This window comes from Lolium rigidum, chromosome 3 (assembly GCF_022539505.1).
Source record: "Lolium rigidum isolate FL_2022 chromosome 3, APGP_CSIRO_Lrig_0.1, whole genome shotgun sequence".
Classification (NCBI taxonomy): Eukaryota; Viridiplantae; Streptophyta; class Magnoliopsida; order Poales; family Poaceae; genus Lolium; species Lolium rigidum.
The window spans coordinates 204,259,706-204,272,279 of NC_061510.1; the positions used below are offsets into that span (position 1 = coordinate 204,259,706).

The 12,574-nt window shown below is 41.4% G+C and overlaps 3 protein-coding genes across 4 annotated transcripts; 1 reads left to right on the forward strand and 2 right to left on the reverse strand.

Moving 5' to 3' along the window:
* Nucleotides 1–2,753: 2,753 nt before the first annotated feature.
* Nucleotides 2,754–3,522, forward strand: LOC124695977 (non-specific lipid transfer protein GPI-anchored 19-like). The gene is made up of 3 exons (XM_047228772.1): nt 2,754–3,075; nt 3,192–3,269; nt 3,362–3,522. The coding sequence occupies exons 1-3, from the start codon at nt 2,754–2,756 to the stop codon at nt 3,520–3,522; spliced, it is 561 nt and encodes a 186-aa protein (XP_047084728.1).
* A 2,038-nt stretch (nt 3,523–5,560) lies between these two features.
* LOC124698858 (pentatricopeptide repeat-containing protein At4g14820-like) lies at nt 5,561–7,528 on the reverse strand. Of its 2 annotated transcripts, none has more exons than XM_047231266.1 (2): nt 7,451–7,528; nt 5,561–6,813 (listed from the first exon to the last, which is right to left on the reverse strand). In XM_047231266.1, the coding sequence occupies exons 1-2, from the start codon at nt 7,492–7,494 to the stop codon at nt 5,607–5,609; spliced, it is 1,251 nt and encodes a 416-aa protein (XP_047087222.1). In that variant the 5' UTR covers nt 7,495–7,528; the 3' UTR covers nt 5,561–5,606. The 2 variants fall into 2 exon arrangements, with proteins under 2 accessions (XP_047087222.1, XP_047087223.1); XM_047231267.1 differs by having other exon boundaries at nt 5,561–6,803; nt 7,451–7,522.
* Nucleotides 7,529–10,624: 3,096 nt separating this feature from the next.
* LOC124695978 (non-specific lipid-transfer protein C6-like) lies at nt 10,625–11,077 on the reverse strand. Its single transcript, XM_047228773.1, has one exon. It carries the CDS (start codon nt 11,075–11,077, stop codon nt 10,625–10,627), a length of 453 nt encoding a protein of 150 aa, XP_047084729.1.
* Between the last annotated feature and the right edge of the window lie 1,497 nt (nt 11,078–12,574).

A 12,574-nucleotide genomic window follows, 5' to 3' on the forward strand; every position in this document is an offset into this window, starting at 1 on the left:
GTGTCAAGAAACATGCTGATGGTACTATTGATAGGTATAAAGATCGTCTTGTTGCAAAGGGATTGAAACAACGGTATGGCCTTGATTATGAGAATACATTCAGTCCTGTTGTTAAGATTGCTACTATCAGATTGGTTCTCTCCATCTCAGTTTCACGGGATTGGAGTTTACGGCAACTGGATGTCAAGAATGCGTTTTTACATGGTGTTCTGGAAGAGGATGTATACATGAAACAACCACCTAGTTTTGAGTCTTCCGCTAATCCAAACTATATTTGCAAACTTGACAAAGCTTTTTATGGACTGAAACAGGCACCTCGAGCATGGTACTCTCGTCTCAGCTCTAAGTTAAGCACTCTTGGATTTGTTCATTCCAAAGCTGATACTTCTTTGTTCCTCTTTGCTAAGTCAGGAGTCACTATTTTTCTCCTTATTTATGTTGATGATATCATTGTGATTAGTTCATCTAATACAGCTATATCCGCATTATTGCACAATCTGAGCTCTGAGTTTGCTCTCAAGGATCTAGGAAATCTTCACTTCTTTTTGGGTCTTGAAGTACATCAACGTGCTAATTCTTTGCTCTTGAATCAAGAGAAATATGCTACAGATTTGTTGGTTGGTGTTGGTATGAAAGACTGCACACCATGTCCTACACCACTTGCTCTTAATAACAAGTTGTCTTTGCATGATGGATCACTTCTTGGCTGTGATGATAGCACACATTACAGTTGCATTGTCGATGCGTTTCAGTATTTGACTCTCACTAGACCTGATTTATCCTTTTCAGTAAACAAGGTGTGTCAGTTTCTTCATGCTCCTACGACTGCTCATTGGACTGCAGTGAACGAATAGTAAGATACATCAGTGGTACACTAAAGGTTGGGCTTACTTTTCAGCAGTCTTCATCTACATTACTTAGTGCTTTCTCTAATGCAGACTGGGTTGGCGATCTTGATGATAGACGTTCCACATGTGGCTTTGCTATTTTCTTTGGTCCTAATCTTATTTTTTGAAGTGCTCGAAAACAACCTACTGTCTCAAGATCCAGTACTGAAGCAAAATACAAAGCCCTGGCTAATGCTACTGCTGAACTTATCTGGGTTGAAGCACTTATACGAGAGCTTGGTGTTTCACTTAAGGAGAAACCATGTTTATGGTGTGACAACCATGGTGCTACTTTCCTGTCTGTTAATCCTATGTTCCATGCCCGCACCAAGTATATTGAGATAGATTTCTGTTTTGTTTGGGAAAAAGTTGCTAGAAAACAACTTGACATCCGATTTATCTCTAGTAAAGACCAGATTGATGATGGCTTCACAAAGACTCATTGTTTGAAGAAATTAGATGAGCTTAAGCGTAATCTAAACCTCTCCCAGGTTTAGCTTAAGGGGTGTTAGAGTTGTAATATCTGTACCTATACGATATAGAGTAGTACTCCGATCGTATATTGTACAACCTCTGTGTATACCACTTAGGGGGGTTTTCCCTAATATATAACATGAAACCGATCACCCTAACGGGTACGATCGTTCTCCCAAAATCAATAATTATTACTCCCAGCCTACATTTTGTCTAAAATTAGCGACAAGTATTTAGAGCTAGATGGATTGGTTTCACTAATTTTCATTTGAGTGAGAATTAAGCTAGAGCTCATTGAACTTTAGAACTGTAAGATTTGCAACATGATTTGTCTGGCATATGAGTTGCACATGAGTTGCAAATGAGATTTTCCTAGATACACAAGGGTTGCACCAGTTGCACTTGCCTTCCACGGAAATTGCAACTGAGATTTTTCGGTTACACATGGGTTGAACGTGAGTTGCAACTCAGATTTTCTTGTTACAGATGGGTTGCACGCGAGTTGCAACTCATTTTTTTATGTTACACACATGGGATGCATGTCGGTTACAACTGAGATTAGGTGATCTCGTTTGAGTGAGATTAATATATTTCCAATGAGCCATACTCGCTCCCTTATTAGATACTCCAAATTGTTTCAAATGTGTTTCCTATGCTTTCTTCTACACAAAAGATTAATATATTTCCTCTATTCCAAATCAGTTGACTCAGTTTAATTTAGATATCCATATATCTATACACTAAAACGTGTCAGATATATGCATACCCAGATAAAGTTGAGTCAATTAATTTGAGATGAAGATAGCAAAAATGAGATGCGTGAATTTCCTTTTATGCACTTTGTAGGGACGGGTAAAGTACATACTACCTATGTTCGTAAAAATATGTCGTAAATTCATTTAAATTTAGATGTATCTAGACATTCTTTAGTGCATAGATGCACCTAAATTTAGACAAATCTCCGACATCCGTTTATAGACAAAGGGAGTATGTTGAATAGCATAGAGATGAAGTACATGAGAATAAACAGTACTCCTCTTGTACAGGTATATATACTCCATACTATACGTGTCCATATTAGATACAAGGCAATCAAAACAAATTTTACCCGTAGAAAAATCGTTTAATCTATTTCAAAAAAAAAAGAATCGTTTAATCCTCAGGCTCCTGGTAAGCACAGGAGACAAGACTAGTAAATTTTCCCGGCACAACTCCTAATTAACTTGTCCGTTCCTTGCACGACGCAATGTCTCCCGTTCAAATACATACGCTAATTAAGTTGGTTGATCTCTCCATCCTGCCGACACTGCGCCCTATATAAAAAGAACAGGTGCACCCCCATGCATACTTGATAAGAAAACCTAGCTAGATCCACGAAACATCAACTTGCATATGGCGTCTCCCAAGCTCGCTCTCCTCCTCGTCCTCGCCGCGGTGGCGCTCGTCCACTCGGCGTCGGCGGCTGACGACTCCTGCCGGGACATGCTGGGCGGCCTTGAGGCGTGCCACGGGTTCATGTTCGAGGGCGCGCCGGCGGCCTCGCCTGCGTGCTGCGACGCGTACGGCGCCGTCTTCAACACCGACCCGTTCTGCCTCTGCTACATCGCCAACGGCGTCTACGGCCAGTCCACCGGCTACGACGTCAACGTCACCCACGCACTCGAGATCCCCACCAGCTGCGGCCAGGTCCAGCCGCCCATCGAACTCTGCGGCAGTAAGTAGTCTCCATGCATATATACTAGTTGCCTCGCATGATCGATCCAACTCTACCTTACTACGCATGTACGTCGTGATTGTTTTTTTTTCCTGACCGATCAATGGATCTTACAGTGCCAGACCTGCAACTTCCTCCCTACGATCCGGCGTCGTCAACCGAGGCATCGTCGCCGTCGCCGGCGCCGGCTTCAGGTAACTGCCGAAACATTGACACCGAGCTAGATCGATGGACGTACTTGCATGCGATTGATGTCTGATCAGAGTGCTTCGATTTGATAATGCAGCTGCGTCAGTAGAACCACCACGGCCGTCTCCTGCGAGCCGCGCCAATACCGACTTGCCCCCACCGCCGCCGCCAACCTCCCTTGGTGGTCGTGATTCGTCGGTAGAGATGGCCGTCATGTTCTTCGCCGTCGCTGCTGGCATGTTCGCGGCCGTGGCATGAAGTTGGGACGTGGAGCCAGCCCATGATGCGCTACGATCTCACATGAAAATCAAATTAATCCTGTGAAGTATGCTGCCTGTAATGGCGAAATTGTTTTACTTGCAAAACTCTAGACCTAAATTCTGTCTTATGCTTTCGTCTCCGTTTCATATTAGTTATCGTAAATTCAGATGTATTTATACACAAGATGTGTCTGATACATCCAAATCAGTGACGTCCGAACATATATCAACCATGTATTTCTAAGATATGATTAGAACATAATCAAGGTAGTTTTCTCATACTACACAGAGTACAACTTTTCTGAGAATCATGTCTTTACTTTTATGCATCGTTACTGTACTAGATTATATCTCTGTTCTAGGTACACTATTTTTACTCTTGCTTGCATAAAGTGAGAAAATTACAAACAAAGTAAGAAAACTCTGAATTGTCTTCATCTTACTCGCCTAGTCCTGATACCTCGGACACACATGCACCTCCCTGTGTGGCTAAACAGAATATGACACTTCAGCAATTCAACAAAGTAGCATCTCTTTTATAAACTCACACCGTTCAAACTCAGAAGTCATCAATTTCCGCATATTTCTCACCTCCACCTCCAAACTTGTGAACAGGACCATTTAGCTTCATCAAACTACAACCTGTTTCTAATCTGAGCATCACTACAGTTACCAGGTTTTGAGTGTATGTTTGATCGAAGCACTTGTGCTCCATCATGATTAGGACCCAACTCAAAATTTTCTTTAAGACAAAAATGCATCGAGCTCAAGATCACCATGCATCCAGCAGGTGGCTTACAGAATATTCCTAAACAGCTACTTCTTGAAGAAGTTTAATCCTCCCCAAAATATTCACCGAACAACCATAATGCTACGTTTGGGTTCTATCCTATGTTCCTCAACCGTACTTCCAAACAAGAAACATCCTTCAACAACTCAACCACACCGGCAGCAAGCATGCAGCAGACCAACAAATGCCACACCATTATGTTCAGGTTTCATGCATGCATACGCACTGCAACTCCACACTTGCCTATGTCTAAGGGCATGCATAAGAAGGCCAAAAACAAGTATCTTCAGTCAACTATCTTCAGATTGCATGTGCAGAACCATATCACCAGAACATAATTTAATCAAATGTTTTCCTCGTATTACTGAAGTAATTTGACTATCTTCAGATTGCATGTGCACAACGATATCATCAGAACATAATTTAACCAAATGTTTTCCTCATATTATTGAAGTAATTCTCAACACATACACATCTATATCTTTGTGTGCATTGCATGTACATATATTGAACTTAACATAAAAGTAAATACATGATTCTGCATTATCATGGTGGAGAGCTATGGAATTTTGGCTCACCACTGCTTTCCCGTGAAATACGCACGCTGCTAGATTTAAAGTCTTGAAGGTTTTGGCAGTTCACAGAATTGAAAGACCCAGTACCAACGACACAGCTTAAAGTTAAGGCTCTAGTGCATACTAAATTATCTTTGGTCTGAGAAAGAAAACTTATAACCTAAGATAAGAACCACACCATCATCTCATCTCAATACATAACATGAGGAAAACAAGATGGCATGTTCTGTATTAGCATCTCTCAAAGCCCTGAAAAATCTTCACTTAGCAAAAAAAAGGGATGCATAGCATTCTTTTATGATAAATGCAAATTAGTCTGCTACCTTGCTGCTCAGCTTGATTAAAAACCAAATATCTACAAATGATGCAGCCATAAGAATGAGATCATTGTTGTCCATTTCCTCAGTAAGATGATTCCTGTGAAGAATCATGATAAAAATCATTGTGCAATTAAAATTGTGCCAGAGTTCAGAATACAATGAAATTCATAGTGCTGTTCCTCACAATTACCTCAGGTCTGTATGTATATATGCAAAATGAAGATCCCCTTTGACGAATTGATCAGGCCAACATAAAGGAGGGGGGGGGGGGGATTCTCCCTAAGCAGCACAACCATGAATTTTCAATTTGGAACTATACCACCAAGTTATAGGAGGATCCTACAATTTTCTGATGTTTCTCACCCCCGGCTCCCAAACTGTGGAAAGCACCATTCAGCTACACCCAACTGCAGCCTGTTTCTTTCGAGACCCCATGGACTCTCATTACTCCCCTCGCCTTCCGAGCACTGTTCCAGTTATCAGATTTTGCGTGTATCTTCGATAAAATCACGTATGCTCCATCATGATTGGGATCCAACTCCAAAATTTTCTTTGCAGCAAATGCCCCAAGCTCAAGGTCATCATGCATCCAGCAGGCTGATAACAGAGATCCCCAAACAGCCACATTAGGTGTTATGTGCATTGACTCTATGAGGTCAACCGCTTCTTGTAGAAGTTTAGACTTTGCCATAAGATCCACCATACAGCCATAATGTTCATGCTTGGGTTCAATCCTATATTCCCGAATCATACATTTGAACAAGGAACGACCTTCATCAACTAAACCAGCATGGCAACAAGCAGACAACAAACATAGAAATGTCACGGCATTGGGTTCAATCCCTTCACTTTTCATCCGCCCAAAAAGGTTTAAGGCGGATCTTCCATCACCGTGTGTAGCAAATGCAGAAATCATACTTGTCCAGGTGATAACATTTTTTCGAGGCATTGCATTGAACATGTTCAAGGCAAGAGCCAAGCTCCCACATTTTGAGAACATGTCAATAAGAGCATTGCAAATGGACAATATCTTACAAAAGCCATGATTCACAACAAAAGAATGGATCCATCTGGCTTTGTCAAGGGAGCCGATATTAGCACATGCAGATATGACACTCAATATGGTAATTTCATCAGGACTGACACCACACTCTTGCATATCTTTGAACATGTACAAAGCTTCACTAGGTTGGTTACTTTCAGCATATGCTGATATCATAGCACTCCAAGAAACCACATCTTTGTCTGGCATACCATTGAATATGGAGCGGGCAGCCTCAATTTTTCCATTCTTGGCATATCCACAGACCATGGCAGTTGATGATACCAAGTCCTTCCTTTGCATCCCATTGTATAGCTTCTTGGCCATCTCCATTTCCGCACAAGTAGCATACATGTTTATGAGAGCACTACTGAGGCGGGCATCAATAAAAATACCTGAGACAAGTATATATGTGTGGATGATTTTTCCGGATCTTAAATTCCGTGTATGACCACAAGTTGATAGAAAAGTAGCAAGGATGACTTGGTCAGGCACCACTCTTGATCTTTTCATCTTATTGAGTAGACGAAAAGCTTCTTTGTAATCTTGAATCTGAAAATAACTGCTGGTTCATATTAGACAGGAATATCATAGTTATAGTGACAAATGCAAATCAACAAAGAAAAGGAACATTATTTTTCAGAGCTACTTCAGTTAATATTGTTGCCGCAAGCACCTAAAGTCCCTGCACACAGATATGTTGGATAAGCATATTGGGATCCGTCAATTTCCATCTTTTCAAACAGATCGCATGAGCAATCAGCAGCTGCTAAATTATACCCTTTCAAAGGTAACCTAGTTGCATTCCTCTGAAACATATCAAGTTATGTTGGTAGAAACTAAGAAAAAAAAATCAAGATGACTTTGGTAACTATATCTGAGTAGCGTATTAATGCCAATTATGAACAGATATTGCTAAATTTTATCCAACAGATTCCTTATATGAAAAACTTTTCTGTCGACAGGATCTTGAGATGTGACTCGCAGTGCTGAACTATGGTTCCAACCTGAGAACAAGTAAATACGTAGGACCTTTCTCCGAAAATAAGCATTTATTGACTCAAGTTCTTGGTGTGAAAACTCGACTTGTGCCAAACCGAATAAAATGGCATGAGATACAATGCTAGACAAACTATTACCCGATCGAGTACCCAGATTACAGTAAACAATCGTCACCAAAACGGGATCATGCGCAATACCTGTCAAGCATGACGCCCCAGGCAACAATATCCCGATCCCACATTCCTTCGAACACCCTGCGGGCGTCGCCCACCCGCCGGCACGCCGCATATGCTCCCACGAGCGCGGTCCCGACGAACCCATCGTCCTCGACCCCAACCCGTAGTGCGAGGCCATGCGCGCTCCCGACAGAGCCGGCGCAGCGCGTTCGGGCGGCGGCACGGAGCAGCGCAGGGAACGCGCGGCGTCCCGGCACGGGCAGGCCGGCGCGGCGGAGGCAGACGCTGGCGGTGAGCGCGAGGACTGGAGAGGCGACAGCGGCTCGCAGAACGGAGAGGTAGGCACGGTCTGGTTCGGGGCAGTCCGCGGGCGGGAAGGGGTAGCCGCGGCGGAGAAGATGGGCGTGGAGCTGCTTACGGTGGCCGGAGATGCTCTCGAGAGGCGGCGCTCGCGCCTCCATTGAATTTTGCGGGCAGTCTGGCTGTGCGTTCAAACCCTTGAGGTAGCGCACTAGCAGTCTACTTGAGCGGTTTATGAGCCGTCCGATGAGATTTTGAACGGCCAGGTTCGATTGGTTGAGTGGTCGCCGATCCGGTGCTCCGATAGCTTAATGCTTCCAAGCCAAGCATAACCATCTGTTCTAAAAAAGGTTCAAGAAAAAAATCTATCATATTTCAAATTTCAATTACAAATTTGATTTAAAAATTAGGAATCATCTAGAGAATACGGTAAATATAAAGGGTACAATATATTATCTCTTATTGTCATCCCTAGCAATAAATAAAAATTAATTATTTTTAGTAAAAAAATATGTGGCTAAGAGAAGATAAATGGTACAATGGACAAAAAACCTTCTTTTATTTCATAATAGATCATTCCTTAGCTAAGGGAAGATAACCTTCTCTTTCTTCATTCTCTCTCCTCCGAATCAGCAAAAACCAGACGTGGCAAGTGTAAGAAAAGACTGACATCACCCCATCGTACATGCTCTTAGGAATGCGATAGCACCATAAGCCATGAGATCACTAGATACGTTCTTACTCCAACTGTTTAGCCGTTTAACTGTGCCTTGAACAAATCATATGTAACCAACCGTATTATGTTTCTAGCTTGGCCCTTTAGATCCATCAAGTTGATACACTCAGTACAAATGTGAAAAGTAATGAAGTTGTAAGTCAGTCGTCTAATTGTATTCTTTTGGGTTATTACAATTTTATCCTCTAGCTTTGATCTTATAACAATCTTATCATATTTATTTATTTATGTTATATTAACAATTTAGTGTTATTGTGATAACTTTTACCCTATTCCTAAACTTACAACATGGATCCACATGTCTGGATAACATTGAAACGATTGAATGAGCATGGAAATCATATTTGTTGTGATATATGTGTAGGCTAAGCGGTTCATTGCGGGCGTGGAAGGGGAATAAGGGGAGTCAATGCTAGACGACAACACAATATGCATAAAATGTTTATTGGGTTGTACACTTATCTTGTCTTTCATAGTGTGATGTTATGATAACATAGCTAGTTACCATAATTGTGTCTCCTTATTGAATGACATATCGTATCACCAAAATACTTAGGTGGCATTGTATGTACTTATGTGTTACTACCCATGTTACTTTCACCATAAGTAGTCTTATTGAGCTCCATCTATCTCTTTCTTCCACACTTCTGGTGTGCTTCTCTCACAGAACAAAAATGAAACTATTGCTATGGTGATAGAGAGTTCTCCATATATGCAATCTCGAGAGTGGTCGATCGTCAAGCTTTGCTTTGCACTTTCCTCGTATTTTGGACCTAAATGGCCCACACGTGAATAGGGGCTTGGTCTCTTGGAGGAGAGAAGATAGAATAGCGTGGAGTGTGGACCAACTGAAGTGTTATCGCAATCAACAGAACTATATCTAAGCATCTAAGTGGTACGCGAATAAGAAGTTAAACATTTTTTTTTAAGTTTGACTAACTTTCTATACGAAAATGGTGTGCATAGAACCTCCGTTTTGATGAATAAGGCTCACACGTATTCTAAGACAAACTTTGACCCAAAAGTTGAGTAACAAAATCTTGATTATGTTGTATGTAATTTGTATCATTGGATTTGTTAAAAATACTTTCTGATAATGTTAATTATATACCAATAATATTTATATATTTGAAGGAATTCTTTGTAAAAGAAAAAAACATCAAAAAAGGATGCCTTATTCATTGTAGTGGAGAAACTATATGACATCAAATTACTATACTATTGAACTATATGTTAAAATGAATCATTTCAAGATTAATATAGTGATATTAATTTAGTGTCATAAATGTTGCTACCTTTTTCTGCATAGTTAGTCGAACTTAATAAAATTTCACTTACGATAAAACTAAACTTACACTTATTTGTGAACGGAGAGAGTAGCTAGAATTATAGTAGTCGAGCGTCAAAACTAAACAGTACTCCCTCCGTCCACAAATAAGTGCACATTTAGCCTTATAAGAAATCCACAAATAAGTGTACATCTAGACTTTTTGATATATTTTTTTACGTTTAGACCCCTAGTACATGCCTTGATTTTAGCCCCCATTAATCATTTTTGGTTTCTCAATGTTGTTTTATTGGTTACTAGTATGCATAACATTTATTAGCGCCTAAATCAAAGCATCTTTTTGATTAATGAGCAGATTCATTGAAGGAATGAGAATTTTTTTTACAAAAAGCTTAAGCTCTCTTGGAAGCCGCGCGCCTCCACTTATTTGTGGACGGAGAGAGTACAAGGCAGGAGTAGTGGTAAAGATAAAGGTGCAAAATAAACCCTTTGAACACTAATAAAGATGGATTTTTTTTCTTATTAGTATGTATCATCATCCGTGGCAGTAGTACATAGATGCGTAATGTAACCACAGTGCGGCGCTATGCCCAGGATCTAATAGATAGTATTACATCCATTTGCGTTCTTGATTCATAGCTCCAATTAATATTGAGTATTCATATAAGTTGCATTCATATATATATGCAGGCTTCGCCGATCAACTTCGAAGAGGTACTATTGCAGCTGACCGATAATCTTCGGTCCCTACCTTCTCGAGTCTCGACGATTATGAAGCTGCAAAAAAGAAAGACAAAGAACTAGTGAATTTGCTAGAAGATTGGCTATACTTTTAGAGAACTGTGCATGGTTTGCTTATTACCTGGATGGATCAGGCGGATGGCGCCGGGCAAACGTACAGCGGCGGCACCTCACGGCCGTTGGCGCAGGTCTCCATGATGTCCTGTGGCGGGGAGAGGCCGCAGAGATCGCCGATGAGGGAGAATGCGCGGTCGTTGGGGATGTCGACGCCGATGGCACGCTCGAGGGTGTGGTTGATGATGTGGCAGAGGCACGCCGCCTGGTCCTGGATGATGCCGGCCATACCCTCGCAGCACCCCTGCGGCGCCCCCGACATACCAGCGTCCTCGAAGAAGGCCAGGCACGGGCTCAGTGCCAGAAGCGATCCCACGCAAGTCGCCGACGCGTCCTGCCTCGCCGGCCAAATCTTCTTAGGGAGAGGCTCCGATGACGCGATGTTCTTCGCCGCGTCGGCCGTCGTGGCAATGACGGCGGCCAGCAGGAGGAGGAGCGCGGCGGTGCAGAACTTGTTGGACGACGCCATTGTGGTTGTTGGCTACGATCGGAGGGATTAACTAAGCACGTAGTAGTACGTAGGATTATTGAGTTGGCTTGTGATGCTTGTGTGGGTTTAGAGATGCTCACTGATTCATCTATTTATAAGGCAGAGTGTGCAGCAACCATTGATCTGTGAGTTTGTTTAACGTTCGGATCTTACGCGCGACACGAAGATGGTGTGAATTGCCGCGATCAAAGCATTTCTAACTCTGTATTTCCGTCTGAACTACTACCACGTTTTCTGTTTCGATTTACCAACAAGAACTAGAAGACGATTAAAAACTAAAAAAGGGAGGAGGGCAAGCATATGTTTACTCACACGAACGTAATTTTATCTGTAGAACGCATGTACTACAGTATTACCACGAGTAGTAGTTTAATTTTAGGGTGTGACTATTTCTCAGTCGATGGGAAACTAGCTTTCAGAAACTAGCTTTCAGATATGATGTCACTAAATCTCAGTTGCAACTGATAACTAGCACGAATCACAAAATAAATTAAATGGTTTAGAAATTGACTGAGTACGAACTTAGCTCTCAGCCTAACAAATCCTTTAATTTTATCTGCAGTCCCGGACACATAGCTGTTGAGCTTAAGAGGGCGTCTGGTATCAGAACCACTGATAGTTACTGCTCATTGAAGATTATACTTTCAGTCCAGTTTTGTGCGAGGATGAGCAAATGTGGAATTTGTACCGGTAAAATGAACTTCTAGAGAGAGAAAGCACGCAAAATACATGGGTGCTGTTTTAAGGGATTGTTTTGGGGGTGAATGAGATAAGTGATGGTAGCTGGTGGTGCTGTTGTACACGAAACCAGTTCACAAGGTTGTTGGTGTGAACGTGAAACAAGGTTACACATATCACATTGACTTGCATCGCCACATTATGGAAAAGTTAAAAATAAAACGGCTTGTTTTGCTATGCTGTAAAATAGTCTTACAACTATATAGGAAAAATTCTGTTTACTGGGTAAGTCGGCGTTTGGACTTCCCTTATCTCATTTGTTCCGAGAAATGTTATAGGGAATTCCGAGAATTATGTTTCTTATAATTTTCTTCATATGTCTTGTTTGGTTTCCATAGATAATCACATAGATGGCATGCCTTATGAACATGCATGCATAGAATTTAAAGTACCAAACTCTAACACTACATACAATTTTTCGCTATCACATTCCTAAAGACTTCTAGATGGTTTTGTAATATTAAATTTGTGCATCTAAATGTAGTTTCACTTGCATGCCCGTAGTGTTGTGTAATTTTAGAAATATCTTACTCAGTTTTTAGTGGTTTTGTCTGAAACAGGTGTGGCAACTTGAGCTACTGTACTTGAGGAATTGGAAAGTAATATGCAAAAACCTATAGGAGGAGATAGATGACATATTTTGAGCAACTACTACACTAACTCAGGGCCCCTTTTGCCCAATGCCCACGTATTGGTTGGATTTCAACTTGAAACTGAACAACAAAAGGCATGTCTCAT